This window comes from Onychostoma macrolepis, chromosome 10 (genome assembly GCF_012432095.1).
Source record: "Onychostoma macrolepis isolate SWU-2019 chromosome 10, ASM1243209v1, whole genome shotgun sequence".
Lineage (NCBI taxonomy): Eukaryota > Metazoa > Chordata > Actinopteri > Cypriniformes > Cyprinidae > Onychostoma > Onychostoma macrolepis.
In genome coordinates this window covers 22,437,803-22,451,833 of record NC_081164.1, presented here as the reverse complement: position 1 = coordinate 22,451,833, position 14,031 = coordinate 22,437,803, and the positions used below count along the sequence as shown (strand labels likewise).

At 34.4% G+C, this 14,031-nt stretch overlaps 1 protein-coding gene across 1 annotated transcript in view; it reads left to right on the top strand.

Moving 5' to 3' along the window:
* Positions 1 to 200: 200 nt before the first annotated feature.
* Positions 201 to 14,031, top strand: part of pi4kaa (phosphatidylinositol 4-kinase, catalytic, alpha a) — a 36,877-nt gene continuing 23,046 nt past the window's right edge. Inside the window, 21 exon segments of the mRNA XM_058789337.1 lie at positions 201 to 388; positions 2,788 to 2,904; positions 3,176 to 3,269; positions 3,355 to 3,443; positions 3,865 to 3,937; positions 4,611 to 4,873; positions 5,577 to 5,643; positions 5,806 to 5,957; positions 6,057 to 6,122; positions 6,207 to 6,297; positions 7,173 to 7,364; positions 7,456 to 7,556; positions 7,654 to 7,783; positions 8,676 to 8,805; positions 9,412 to 9,507; positions 9,699 to 9,882; positions 9,969 to 10,069; positions 11,179 to 11,347; positions 11,981 to 12,031; positions 12,686 to 12,794; positions 13,075 to 13,211. Coding sequence (XP_058645320.1) covers positions 293 to 388; positions 2,788 to 2,904; positions 3,176 to 3,269; positions 3,355 to 3,443; positions 3,865 to 3,937; positions 4,611 to 4,873; positions 5,577 to 5,643; positions 5,806 to 5,957; positions 6,057 to 6,122; positions 6,207 to 6,297; positions 7,173 to 7,364; positions 7,456 to 7,556; positions 7,654 to 7,783; positions 8,676 to 8,805; positions 9,412 to 9,507; positions 9,699 to 9,882; positions 9,969 to 10,069; positions 11,179 to 11,347; positions 11,981 to 12,031; positions 12,686 to 12,794; positions 13,075 to 13,211 — 2,508 coding nt within the window. The 5' untranslated portion in view covers positions 201 to 292.

Genomic DNA, 14,031 nt, shown 5'->3' with positions numbered 1-14,031 from the left:
TTTTTAAATAGCCTATCCGTGTCGTTTTTTAATATTTTACTTTATTTCAGTTAACATTTAATTAAAGTAAATTTATTAAAACGTTGTAGCCAGTCTTACTGTAGGTGAATTATTTTGTATATTGAAGCAAGAGAAGCAAAAAAGCGAACGCGTAAATACTGTAGCACGTATACTGTGACCTTGTAAATTGTGCGCTCGGGCTTTCCGTAGTCGCAGCTCTCATCTGCTGTCTCTTGACGAACATTTCATTTTAAGATGTAGATATTTGTTTGTTTTTCATATTAAATGAATAATGTCTTTGAAAGGGACGTCGCGAGGTTTTTATTTTAATACTGTTCTGTCTCTCGCGCGTTCTCTGGCTGCTCATCGACCCGCTCCGCTTGACAAGGTGAGAGTTTCACTTCCTATTAGCATCTGTAGCTAACAGCTAACACAACCAAAACAAATCAAAGTTTAATCAAATATCTGACGTCCTCTCTAATTTATATACCCTTTGTTAACATGTATATCCAAATATTAAAGACCAGCCATTCAAATCGACTGACATTGGTTCATACAGTCATTGCTTTGCTAGTTTTACGTTCTTTCTTATCAACCCTCCATTTAAGGTTTGAAGAGATATTTACGTTAGAAATTAATACAGTACTTCAGATATAGTCAACTGTTTATTGATTTATACATTTATTTCAGAGCTGTGTTTGCTGATGTTTTAGTAATCGCTCTTTTTGTGGTCATTTATAGCTCAGAGATGTAAAGTATGCATTAATCCTGACACATCACAGTGCTGTTTTGTTATTACTGTCTAATAGGACGTGAAAAAACAGGTGTTTCAAGGGCGGATCTCTGTAGAAAAGTTATTGTGACTCTGAGAACAAAACATTTTTTGAGCCTTAGTAAATCTTTGCAAAGGTGCTCTCATTAAAACCAAGTATGTGACACGTTGGTGTCCTAAAGTCAGTTTTGCATGTGAGATTCTCTATTTATGCTGGTTTTCTGGGACCTTTTTAGCTACATGACATTGTTTGACCCTTATTGCTTCAGAAGGAATGATTTTAAATAATAATAAATTATAATTCTGAAGTATATATGTTTACCTGAAAACAGAAGAAGGCTTGATCAATAGTCTGTTTTAAAGGGAAGTATGTTATAAACTTCCTTACACATTGGTGAACTTCTGTACATAATCTTGCATCATTACGCTTTCATGATGTGTGTGCACCTGTTGTATTATTGAGTGGTGTCCAGTGTTTTAGTATTATAAAATAATATAATCAAATAATCTAAGATAATATGATCAAAGAAGGCTGTGAAAATTAATCTGCATTGTTAATCCTTTTGATCTTTTATTTTAAAAATTCACAAAAATCTAACCTTTCATTGGATAATAAGAATTTAAAACGGGGGGAAATATTAGCAAATAAATGTTTTTCTCTAATACACGTTGGCCACAATTAACAGCACCCTTTTATTCAATACTTTTTGAAACCTCCATTTGCCAGTTTAACAGCTCTAAATTTTCTCCTATAATGCCTGATGAGGTTAGAGAACACCTGACAAGAGATCAGAGACCATTCCTTCATCCAGAATCACTCCAGACCCTTTAGATTCCCAGCTCCATGTTGGTGCTTCTTCTCTTCAGTTCACTCATTTTCTACAGGGTTCAGGTCAGAGGACTGGAATGGCCAGCAGAAGCTTGGTTTTGTGCTCAGTGACCCATTTTTGTGTTGTTTTGAGGTTTGTGTTTGGATTATTATGCGGTTGGAAGATCCAAACATGGCCCATTATAAGATTTCTAACAGAGTCAGTCACTTATTGATTTTTTTATCTGTTGGTATTTGATAGAATCCATGATGCCGTGTGTCTAAACAAGATGTCCAGGACCTCCAGCAGAAATATAGGCCCACAACATAAAAAAACCAGCAGTATATTTCATTGTACACATGGGGTACTTTTTATCCCTGTGTTCACCAAACCCATCTTCAGTGTTTGCTGCTAAAAAGCTCATTTTTTAGTTTCATCTGACCATAGAAGCCAGTCCCATTTGAAGTTCCAGTCGTGTCTGATAACTGAATATGCTGGAGTTTGTTTTTGGATGAGCGAGGAGAATTTTTCTTGAAACCTCCCGAACAACATGTGGTGATGTAGGTGCTGTTTTAAGGTTTTCTGACCCCGAGACTCAACTATTTTCAATTTTTAATTCTCCAGCTGTGGTCCTTGGAGAGTCTTTAGCCGCTCAAAGACTCCTCCTCGCCGTGCATTAGGACGATATAGACACACGTTTAAATTCTTATTATCCAATGAAAGGTTAGATTTTTGTGATTTTTAAAATAAAAGATCAAGGATTAACAATGCATATTAATTTTCACAGCCTTCTTTGATCATATTTACCAAGGGTGCCGATATTTTTGGCCATGACTGCATATATATATATATATATGATTTAGTTTTTTTTTTTTTTTTGGAAATTCCAGTTTTATTTTTTCTTTATTTCTAGTAAGTAGTTTTTCATCACATATTTATATTTTATTTAATTTTGCCTTTATTTTAATGATATTAAAATATTTTAATAGTTATTATTAACTATTAAAATAGTTTTATTTTAATAGCTTTAGTTTTAGTTAACAGTAATATAACCCTAGTGGTGTCATGTCAAACTACCAAGTTGAACACACAAAATGCATGATTAGATATTTATACAAATTAAAGACAAATGGCACGCTGGCTCTCACTGCTTCTGAATGATGAAGATGACATGTTTAAATACGTTTGCGTATTTGTGTAATATAGGTCCAGAAGCTACAATGCATGTGTCCCGTGGACATCCGTGGTGTTTTCCAGCTGGATGAGCGGAGAAGAGATGCTGTGATCGCCCTCGGCATCTTCCTGGTGGAGTCTGAGCTGCAGGTACTGGTTTTAACAGAGTTTCATTGATTAAAGGAATAATTAATCCAGAAAAGAAAAATGTCAATGTAGTACTACTATAGTGTAAGTAAGTAAAATGTATTTATATAGCACCTTTCACAGACAAGGAGGAGTCACAAAGTGCTTTACAATAAAAATAAAATCAAACTAATTCAGTTTAGTAGTGTTATGTTAATCAAAGTGAATTCATTCATGGTGTTTATGAGCAATAGTGGTCTGTAGTCCTGAATTGTATGTTTATTTGCTCCTCCAGCACAAGGACGCTATTGTCCCGTACTTGTTGGGTTTGCTGAAGGGACTACCCAGGGTGCAATGGATCGAGGAGAGCTCAGAGAGAAAAGGACGAGGTATAAAAATATATTTTTATCACATTTCCTGATTACATTCACAGTTGCTCCTGATCTTACATGTCTCTCATCTTTGTGTTTTCAGAAACGCTTCCCGTTGCGGAGAATTTCTCCTTGTGTTTGGTGACCATGCTCTCGGATGTTGCTCAGATGGACGAGTCCATGCGAATCCAGGTGTGTTCATGATGCTTTTGCTTGTTGTTGTTAACTTTGCTAATCTGAATGAATCTGCTTTTCAATTTTCAACTAAGACCGTTGTCATAAGTGCGTAGTTCCTTGTTTCTGTCAGTGTTCTTCTGATTATTATCTTTATACTGATTTTGCTGTCCTATTGTATTTCAAAAGAGAAGTTTAATTTCTCACCACAGATGAATTGATTGTATTCAGAGATGTCATTTTTATTTGACTTGACTTAAAAACAAGTTTATTAGGTTGGAATTATGTCACTGGCTGAGCTAATGACTCCTGGGAATACAACAATACAATGTCTCTCACAGCTTCATATTAATTCGTGTCACATTAATTATGCTTAACTGAGGTCTACAGGGAAAAGAGCAGCACTGATATATTTAGTTTCCTCTCAAATCTCTTTCAGATTTTGGAGGCTGTAATGAACCTCATGCAGGTGCTACAGGAAATGTGTCAGAACATCGAAGGCCAAGATAAAGGTCAGTATTTTCTTCCTAACCTGAATACCTTGTTTATTAGAAATTCATAACTTTCATAATGTGAGACAGGTCAGTAATGAAGGATGGCATTTTATTTGATCTATCTAGATTTAATCTGATAAAAATGTTTTTAAAAGATAAAAAAATTAAATAAAAATAGAATACAGTTTAAAAATGATGTTGTGAAATATTATAGAAATTTAAAATAACAGTTTATTATAATTATTAATATTTTAACTAATAATAATAATAATTATTATTATTACAAATAATAATCAATAATAAATTGAGCAGCAAATCGGCATAATAGAATGATTTCTGGAGGATCATGTGACACTGAAGACTTGAGTAATGATGCTGAAAATTCAGCTTTATATCACAGGATTTAATTATATTTTACAGTAAATTCAAATAGAAAACAGTTATGTCAAATTGGAATAATATTTCCACAATATTACTATATTTTCACAATATTAATATAGCCTTGGTGAACAGAAGAGACTTTCAAAAACATTAAAAGTCTTAATTATTCCAAATATTTGACTGATAGCGTATATAATTTAAATTTATAATTATATAAGCACAATGTGACCAGCTACATTTAGTCAAAATAAATTTAAATGAATAAATAAAGAGGGTCAATTTTGATCTCTCTTCTGGTTTTCCTACCCAGAATACCTGTGTAAATACACAGTGCCCTGTCTGCTCGGCGTGGTGCGAGCGTTTGGCCGCTACAGCAACACAGAGGAGCCGCTGCTGTCCAAACTCTTCCCACGGGTCAGTCCTCAGCCCTTGGGCGCAGGAGACGGGGTGGAAGTGACCCGACGACGATCCTTTAATGATTTCCGCTCCATCCTACCCAGCTCGCTCCTCACCGTCTGCCAGAGCGACACTTTACGCCGTAAAACCAGCAGCGTTTCCAGCATCTCACAACAGGTACGAATGCATTTTCTCCTATTACCAGCAGAGGGCGTCCGCATCTTTAAAATGAGAGTGCAGCGATCAGAAATAGTGTTTCTGTGTGTTTTAAAAAGTCTTAACTTGCCCATCCACAAATTGAGGCCTATAAATGTATTAAACCAGAGCTGAAAGTCTTAAATTCATAAAGTCATGGTACATACAGTACACTGCAAAAATATCTTCCTCAGTATTTTGTCTTGTTGTCCAGTACAAATATCTAAACATTCTTAAATCAAGATACATTTACTTGTGATGATAAAATAAGATATGAAGTCTTATTTTCTGAGAAATCGAACAATTTCCCTTCCATCTCTGCTTCTGTTTATTCTTTAAATTGTGTTGATCTTCAAAAGGTCTTAAATTTACCTTCTCAAAACCTTCAGAAACCCATGCTAACCAGTGTCCTATGAATAAAAACATGAAATATTACTCTAGAGTATCACATACATACTTTTGATAGGAAAAACTACTAATAAAACAGTTTTGTTTTTTTCCCCGTTTTTTTTTTTAAAGTAAGTTTTGTTAAGAAGTTGTTAAAGTTACTTATATAGACATACAGACATTTAAAAAAAGCATCATATACAATTATATGAAATATAAATATATAAAATACTTCTATATTATGTAACATTTATTACATTTGTGATTTTGTTAATAATGGCCTCTTTTTGTTTTATAGGCCAGTCCAGAACGTGTGGGACTTCCTCCCAGTTCTCCTGCTGACCCTTCAGCTCCTTATTTTGAAGGTAACTTTAAAAAGTAGTAGGCAAAACTAATAGTTTTTACTATTAGTTTTGCCTACTAGACATTATTTTTAGTACAGTAGACATGTTTGGACAAGCCTTTGATGCCCAGAAATGCTGTCTATGTTTGATGGGTCTTAACCTGGTTTTCTTTTTGTGGTCCAGCAGGTTCTTATCTGCCGGATGGCAGCGCTGTGGACCCCGACTACTATTTCTCCACCATAAGCTCCAGCTTCTCCGTCTCGCCGCTCTTCACTGGCAGCAACAGTAAAGGGTTTGATGTACCCCTGGATTTACTAAGGCAGCTTATGCAAATGGTCAGTCTCTTTAATGCTTTCCGCTGCTGTAGTATATTATGTGATGTATTTTTGTTCACTCTTTTGACATTTTTGTGGTTCCTTTCTCTTCTTGAATAGGTCGAGCAGTTTGTGTCAGAATCTTTTATGAAGACACTGGATCAGACTATGGCTGAAGTTCTGGAGGTACCTGCTTTTATTTGGATGCTTCTGCTTTGTTCTGTTCAAAAGACAGTCTGTTGATTTCTGGACATTTGCTTTCTCTTACAGGTCAATGCACCAATGTTCTACAAGACATTCAGTGATCCGCTGTATGTGGCCATCTTTAAAATGCTGAGGGACACTTTATACTACATGAAAGGTAAATTGTTAATAGTATGTAATGAATAAATTAAATTTTTAAAAACATTTAAATAGTGTTTATTCTGTTCTGATTCTGATTTATTCTAATCACAAAATAAAATAATTTATTGAAATAAAATTACATCTTATTGTTATTCATTTTATTGTTGTTATTATGATATCACTATCTGTTACGTTTATTATCTGTCATATAAATATATTTATTTAAATTTCATTTTAATTATTTATATAATTTATACTTATTTGTTTAAATTATGTATGTATATATAATTTGTATTGTTTATATCTATTAATTATTTTTATTTATTAATTTATATTTATTAATTACAATATATAAATAAAAATCGAATTATTTTGTGCCATTATAAGTATTGTTAATCTACTATATTTATTATAATAAACAACAAATTTAAATAATATAATGGAATTTATTACTAACAAAACCAAATAATTGTTGTCTTGTTATTAATAATAATAATTGTATCATTCTTAATCTATTAAATGTATTATTATAACAACTATAATGTATTAAAAAAAAAAAAAAAAAAATTTGCGCTATTATAATTATTACTAATGAGTTATATTTAACATTATAACAACAATTAAATAAAATCAAATTACAGTTTATTACAAATAAAGTCTGGCATCAAAATATTTAAATATATAGTAGAAAAAGGGTTTAAATGTTTATATAATTGGAATAGAAAGTTTAGGAAAAATAAATAAAAAGAAAAAAGAAAATATATTTTTCTATATTAGCCAAATCAGGTAAGCCGCTAAATTTCACACAGATGTTTAACATCTCTGAGACTCATGGCTTTCAGTAACTCTAGTAACTCTTGCTACTGATATGTGATGGTTTGATGTACACAGACCTGCAGGTGTCGTTCGTGAAGGAGGTTCATGACTTTGTTCTGGAGCAGTTCAGCAGCAGTCAGTCTGAGCTGCAGAGGATCCTGCATGACGTGGAGTATCTGCACAGCGAGCTGAACCCACTCAAACTGCGCTGCCAGGCCAACGCCGCCTGCGTGGACCTCATGGTGTGGGCCGTCACAGAGGAGCAGGGTGAGACTCACAGAGGATTCTGGTTTCATGTGCCTCATGAATGTGTCATGTGACTTCTCTGACCATTCATTTTTTGGGTTGTTTCGGCCAGGTGCAGAAAACCTCTGCACAAAACTGTCTGAGAAGCTGCAGTCCAAGACGTCCAGTAAGGTCATCATCGCTCACATGCCTCTGCTCATCTGCTGCTTACAGGTGTGTCCAGAATTCTGCCCCTCCCAAAATGCACTGAAGAAATTCATTTTGAACATTTAGGGGTAAAATAAAACATTTATGACGTTTCATGAAACAGGGTCTCGGACGGCTGTGTGAGCGTTTCCCTGTGGTGGCTCATTCAGTCACCATGTCTCTAAGAGATTTCCTAGTGGTACCTTCACCTGTGCTAGTGAAGCTCTACAAGTACCACAGTCAGTACACCACAGGTGAGATCCTCCCCTTGATATCTAGATTTTGATTTATGCTGCGTATATTTGCTAAATGTTTACTCCTGCTTAGGCCATCCAAGATGTAGATGAGTTTGTTTCTTCATGAGAACAGATTTGGAGAAATTTACCTTAACATCACTTTCTCACCATTGGATCCTCTGCAGTGAATGGGTGCCGTCAGAATGAGAGTCCCAACAGCTGATATAAACATCACAGTAATCCACAAGTAATTCACACCACTCCAGTCCAGCAATGAATGTCTTGTGAAGTGAAAAGCTGGTTGTAAATACAAATCCATCATTACGATGTTTTAATTTCAAACCGTTGCTTCTGGTCAAAATACAAGTCCATAATCCGTAATAACGCTTCAGTGAAAAAGTCTCCCTTTCTCTCACATCAAAATCCACCCACATATTTGTTTAGAGTTTTAAACCGTGCTTGATCTGTGCATATTTCTCTCTTGATTCAGATGAGATGACTTTTTCACTGGAGAAAGCAATGTTATGGGTAGAGGACTCGTATTTTAGCCGGAAGCATCGGTTTGAAGTTAAAAGGGTCTTAATGATGGATTTGTTTCTTACAAACACGCAGCTTTTCACTTCACATGATGTTAATTGATGGACTGGAGTGGTGTGGTGTGGATTATTGTGATGTTTTTATCAGCTGTTTGGACTCTCAATCTGACGGCACCCATTCACTGCAGAGAATCCATTGGTGAGCAAGTGAAGTAATGCTACATTTCTCCAAATCTGATGAAGAAACAAACTCCTCTACATCTCAGATCTCAGTAAATCGTCAGCAAATTTTAAATTTTGGGTGAACTATTCCTTTAAGAAGTAAAAACATTTTAAACCGTGCAAGTAGTCCAACTCCATTTCCCACTTAACAGGAACAGGAGAGATCAAGATCCATGTGACCAATGAACATTCCCAGTCCACCTTCAGTTCTCACTCCAGTAAGAAGAGCCAGCCATCCATGTATGAGCAGCTCCGAGACATTTCCATCGACAATATATGCAGGTAAACCTCATTTATACCTATGAAAATATTTTCAGGTGAGAGTTATGCCTAGTTCTAATGCATAATTTACATAGTATCTGTCCTATACAATATATGAGTTTCAGAGTAGTGTTTTCCAAATCATTGTATGTTTAAAGTATGCTAAAAGTATGTCTTGAACAGAAAATCAGCATATTGGAATGAATTCTGAAGGATCATGTGACACTGAAGACTGTAATGTAATGATGCTGAAAATTCAGCTTTGATCACAGCAGTAAATTTCATTTAAAAAAAAAATCATATGGGTTTTAAATTGTATTTATTTTAAATTGTAACAATATTTCACAGTTTTACTGATTTTACTGTGTTAAATGCAGCCTTGATGAGCAGAAGAGACTTATTTCAAAAACATTAAGAAATCTTTTCTACGGTAGTGTACATACTTTATCATCATCATCATCATGGTGGTAAATATTTTAAGTGCTTAGTAGAAGTATGTGAATTGGGATTCAGGCTATAACTTGAACTTTAACAGTCTATAATAAGACTTTGCAGTTTTTCATATAGTTCACCACAGTTCTAATAAGTTACTAGTCACTAATAAGGGATTTGTTTTTGTTATTCCAGGTGTTTAAAAGCGGGGTTGTCCATGGACTCAGTCATCGTAGAGGCTTTCCTAGCCAGTCTATCCAACCGTCTTTACATCTCGCAGGAAAATGACAAGTATGTTATTGAAATCTGACAATAAATCACATATTGTGCATCTTGATCCAAAATTAATTCTTATTGGTCATTAAATAGTTAAAAGTCTTTCATTCTTATTCTGAATCTCTAATGTGGAATTTAAGAAAATCTGACATTTTTATTATTTTTAAGGGAATCCCTAAAAGGTTATTTTTTTCCCTCTCCTGCAGGGATGCCCACCTCATCCCCGATCACACAATTCGAGCATTAGGGCACATCGCCGTGGCTCTGAGAGACACTCCCCGCGTGATGGAGCCCATTCTACAGATCCTGCAGCAGAAGTTCTGCCAGCCTCCATCCCAGCTCGACGTCCTCATCATAGATCAGCTGGGCTGTATGGTCATCACAGGAAACGTATGCCAGCACTTGTGTCTTCTGTCACAGGGATTCTTTTGATCGCCTGCTGGTGCTAATATCTTCTGTCTGTTTGTGTCTCACAGCAATACATTTATCAGGAAGTTTGGAACTTGTTCCAGCAGATTAGTGTGAAGGCCAGCTCGATGGTTTACTCCACCAAAGACTACAGGGATCATGGATACAGGTGATGATTTACAGTGGATTTTTTTAGGCTTGACGACTTTTCATTTCTGCTGATGTTACCAAGGGCGTGTGGATGGAGAAAAATCATATCAATCCCACTAGATAAAATCAAGCTCTGCCCTTATTATCCTGAATATTCTGTTTCACTCAGAAATGTCACATTTTTTTAAATTAATTTTTCTTTCCGTAATTTACTTGCCAAGTGATCAATGTAAACACAGCATCAGCAACAAAAACAAATAATAATAGTAATAATAATTGTATTATTATTATTATTTTTAATACTATTTGTTTGGTTTATTCTGTATATTATTATTATTATAATAATCATATTCTATTCTATTGTTTAATTATTTATTTTAAGTAGTCTCTTATGCTCTCACCAAGGCTAAAGTAACATTAATATTGTATAATATAGTTTTAGATTTTAATATATTATTTTGTCATCAGAGAAATATATTAAATTTTAAATTATATATATAAATAGAAAACAGTTATTTTAAATTATAATAGTATTTAACAATGTTACTGTTTTTGCTAATCAAATAAATGCAGCCTTGGTGAACAATAAAGAGACTTCTCTTAAAAACACACACAAAAAAGAAAAGACTCTTATATATTGTATTATGGACTATTATACACTACATACACATGAAGATATGTATGTGTATACAGTGGTGTGAAAAAGTGCCTGTTTTTTTTTCTTCTTCTTTTTTTGCGTATTTGTCACACTTAAATGATTCAGATCATCAAACTAATTTTAATATTACACAAAGATAACCCGAGTAAATACAAAATGCAGTTTTGAAATAATGATTTCATTTATTAAGGGAAAAAAGCTGTCCAAACCTGCCTGCCCCTACGTGAAAAAGTAATTGCCCCCTAAATCTGATAACTGGCGATAAGTCTTTCACATCGCTGTGGAGGAATTTTGGCCCACTCTTCTTTGCAGAATTGTTTTAATTCAGCCACATTGGAGGGTTTTCGAGCATGAATGGACTGTTTAAGGTCATGCCACAGCATCTCAATCAGATTTAAGCCCTTAACTACGGCTCTGTGTATTAAATGCCGCTCCATGTCAGTTAGCTCAGTTTTGTCATATTTCTGCAGACACTGTTCTCTGGCCGTGATCAACGCTCTGGCCAACATCGCAGCAAACCTGCAGACAGAGCAAATGGTGGATGAGCTGCTGGTGAATCTGCTGGAGCTGTTTGTGCAGCTAGGGCTGGAGGGGAAACGAGCCAGTGAAAGAGCCAGTGAGAAGGGCCCGGCCCTCAAGGTACCGAACCTTCACATTATAGTCGTGTATTGTTATTTCTCTACTTCATTGTAGGATTGTTTGAATTCAAAGCAGATCAGTAGTGTCAGTGCTGTAATAGGGTTTGTCCTCAGCATTCACAGACGACAGTGGAAAAGTCAAGAAATATCTAGCTAAAATTTGACTCTGGACCACAAAACCAGTCATAAAGGTCAATGTTTTTAAAAGCTGAATAAATAAGCTTTCCATTGATGTATGGTATGTTAGGATCGGACAATATTTGGCCGAGATACAACAATGTGAATATCTGGAATCTGAGGGTGCAAAAAAATCTAAATACTGAGAAAATCGCCTTTAAAGTTGTCCAAATGAAGTCCTTAGCAATGCATATTACTAATCAAAAATTATGTTCTTATATATTTACGGTAGGAAATTAACGAAATATCTTCATGGAAAATGATCTTTACCTAATATCCTAATGATTTTTGGCATAAAAGTAAAATCGATCATTTTGACCCATTGTATTGTTGGCTATTGCTATAAATATACCCATGCGTCTTATGACTGGTTTTGTGGTCCTGGCTTACAAATGGAGTATTTGAGTAATGTAGTGTTTCTGCTTTTGAATGTTTCTTATGTTCGTTTTTTCCTCAGGCGTCCAGCAGCGCTGGTAATTTAGGAGTTCTCATTCCTGTCATTGCTGTGGTAAGAGAATGGCATTTCTGCAAATGTGACACAAAAATTGTTCTGTTACTATTCATTTCATGATTTAAAAATTAATAATTAGTTGAATGAATAAAGATGAAACTTTTATAGTTACTGTTTTACTTTTAATCAACTTTTTTATTGAACCATAAATCTATATGAATGAAAAAAAAAAAAAAAGTTTTGTTTGCTAAGTTTGTTTTTTACTGTGCCCCACAATTTTTTTTTACTTTATTACCAGGGCTCCAAAAAACAGTAATTTTGTGAAATATTATTACAATCTAAAACTGTTTTCTATGTTACTTCTTAAATGTAATTTATTCCTGTAACTAAATAGCAATAATTTGTTATTTTTGTTTATGGCTACTATAAATTCAGCATTGTCATCATGGGAATAAATTAAATTTTTAAATATATTAAAATAGAAAATAACATTTCAAAATATGACTGTTTTTACTGTATTTTTAATCAAATAAATGCAACCTTGTTTAATTCTTACTTGAGTAAAATTCGCAGAATCAGTCAAAAAAAAATTGGAAATAAATATTAACACGCTTTGTTACTTTATGTTACTCTCCACATATAAGAATTTTGGTTTAAACCTGACTGTATCAAGCTGTTCATAATTTAATTTATCTGCTTTTTATTTTACAGCTGACCAAACGTTTGCCGCCGATAAAAGAGGCCAAACCGAGACTGCAGAAGCTGTTCAGAGATTTCTGGCTGTATTCGGTGGTGATGGGCTTCGCTGTTGAGGGCTCAGGTCAGATAATTGTCATTTATAAATCACTTATATAAGTCAACATATATTTTGCAGCTGCTTATTTTCTTAAGATTGAACAATATGTTATTACTTTTGATAAAAATGACTACCAGTTAAAAATACCTAATCGTAGTTATATATGACAGAAGGAAGCTCTGTAATAATACTGCTACTATTTCTGTGTTAAAAATAACCCAATATTAAATAAAAGATTAGCATAAGCCATCAAATTTGTAGGTCTGAATATTGATTGATTGATTTTGTCATCTTTCATATTCAGGTTTGTGGCCGGAGGAGTGGTATGAGGGAGTGTGTGAGATCGCAACCAAATCCCCCCTGCTGACGTTCCCAAGCGGAGAACCGCTGCGCTCAGAACTACAGTATAACTCTGCCCTGAAGAACGATACGGTCACTTCGGTACAGCTAAATCAGTTTGATTCTTCATATAAAAGATGAATTGTTCCCTGCTTCACCAAATCAGACAGAAAATTTTGGTCGTCACATTTTTTTCTTAAAGCGCTTTATACAATACAGATAGTTTCAAAGCAGCTTCACAGTGATAAACAGGGAAAAAACGGTGTTAATGTTGCAAAATTTGATCAGTTATGAAGCAAACTCAGTTAAACTATAAAGCAGCTATACAGAAGACAATAGTGTCATTATCCTATGGAAGCCCATTTCCACCATCAAATAAAAAAATTAAAAAGGTAATTGCGACTTTTTATCTCGCAATTCTTAGAAAAAAGTTGCAAGTATGAGATATAAACTCAGAATTCAGATTTTTTTTTCCCCTCGCAATTCTGAATTTACAGATAATGATTTTGCATTTATTGCAGAATTTATTGCAATTCTGGCGTTTTTCCGCAGAATTCTGAGTTTACATTTCGCAATTTTAGTTTTTTGGTTCCACCACGAAATAAAAAATAAAAAAGGTAGCTGCAACTTTATATCTCATAATTTTGACTTTTTTTATAGCAATTGCGAGTTTATATTCCAAAATTCAGACTTTTCTTCTCTGAATCGCGAGTTTATATTAGGGCTGCCCCCTAATAGATGACTAAATGTTAGTCGACAAGAAGAGGCTTAGTCGTCTAAAGTTTTATTAGTTGGTTAGTTGCAGGAAAAAACTGTCCTTGTCGGTGATGTTCTTAATGATCTTTAACGGCTGGTCCTTGATGTAATTAAAGTATATAGTGTAAGAAATCCAAACGTTCGCACGGTGCATATCCACGTCTTT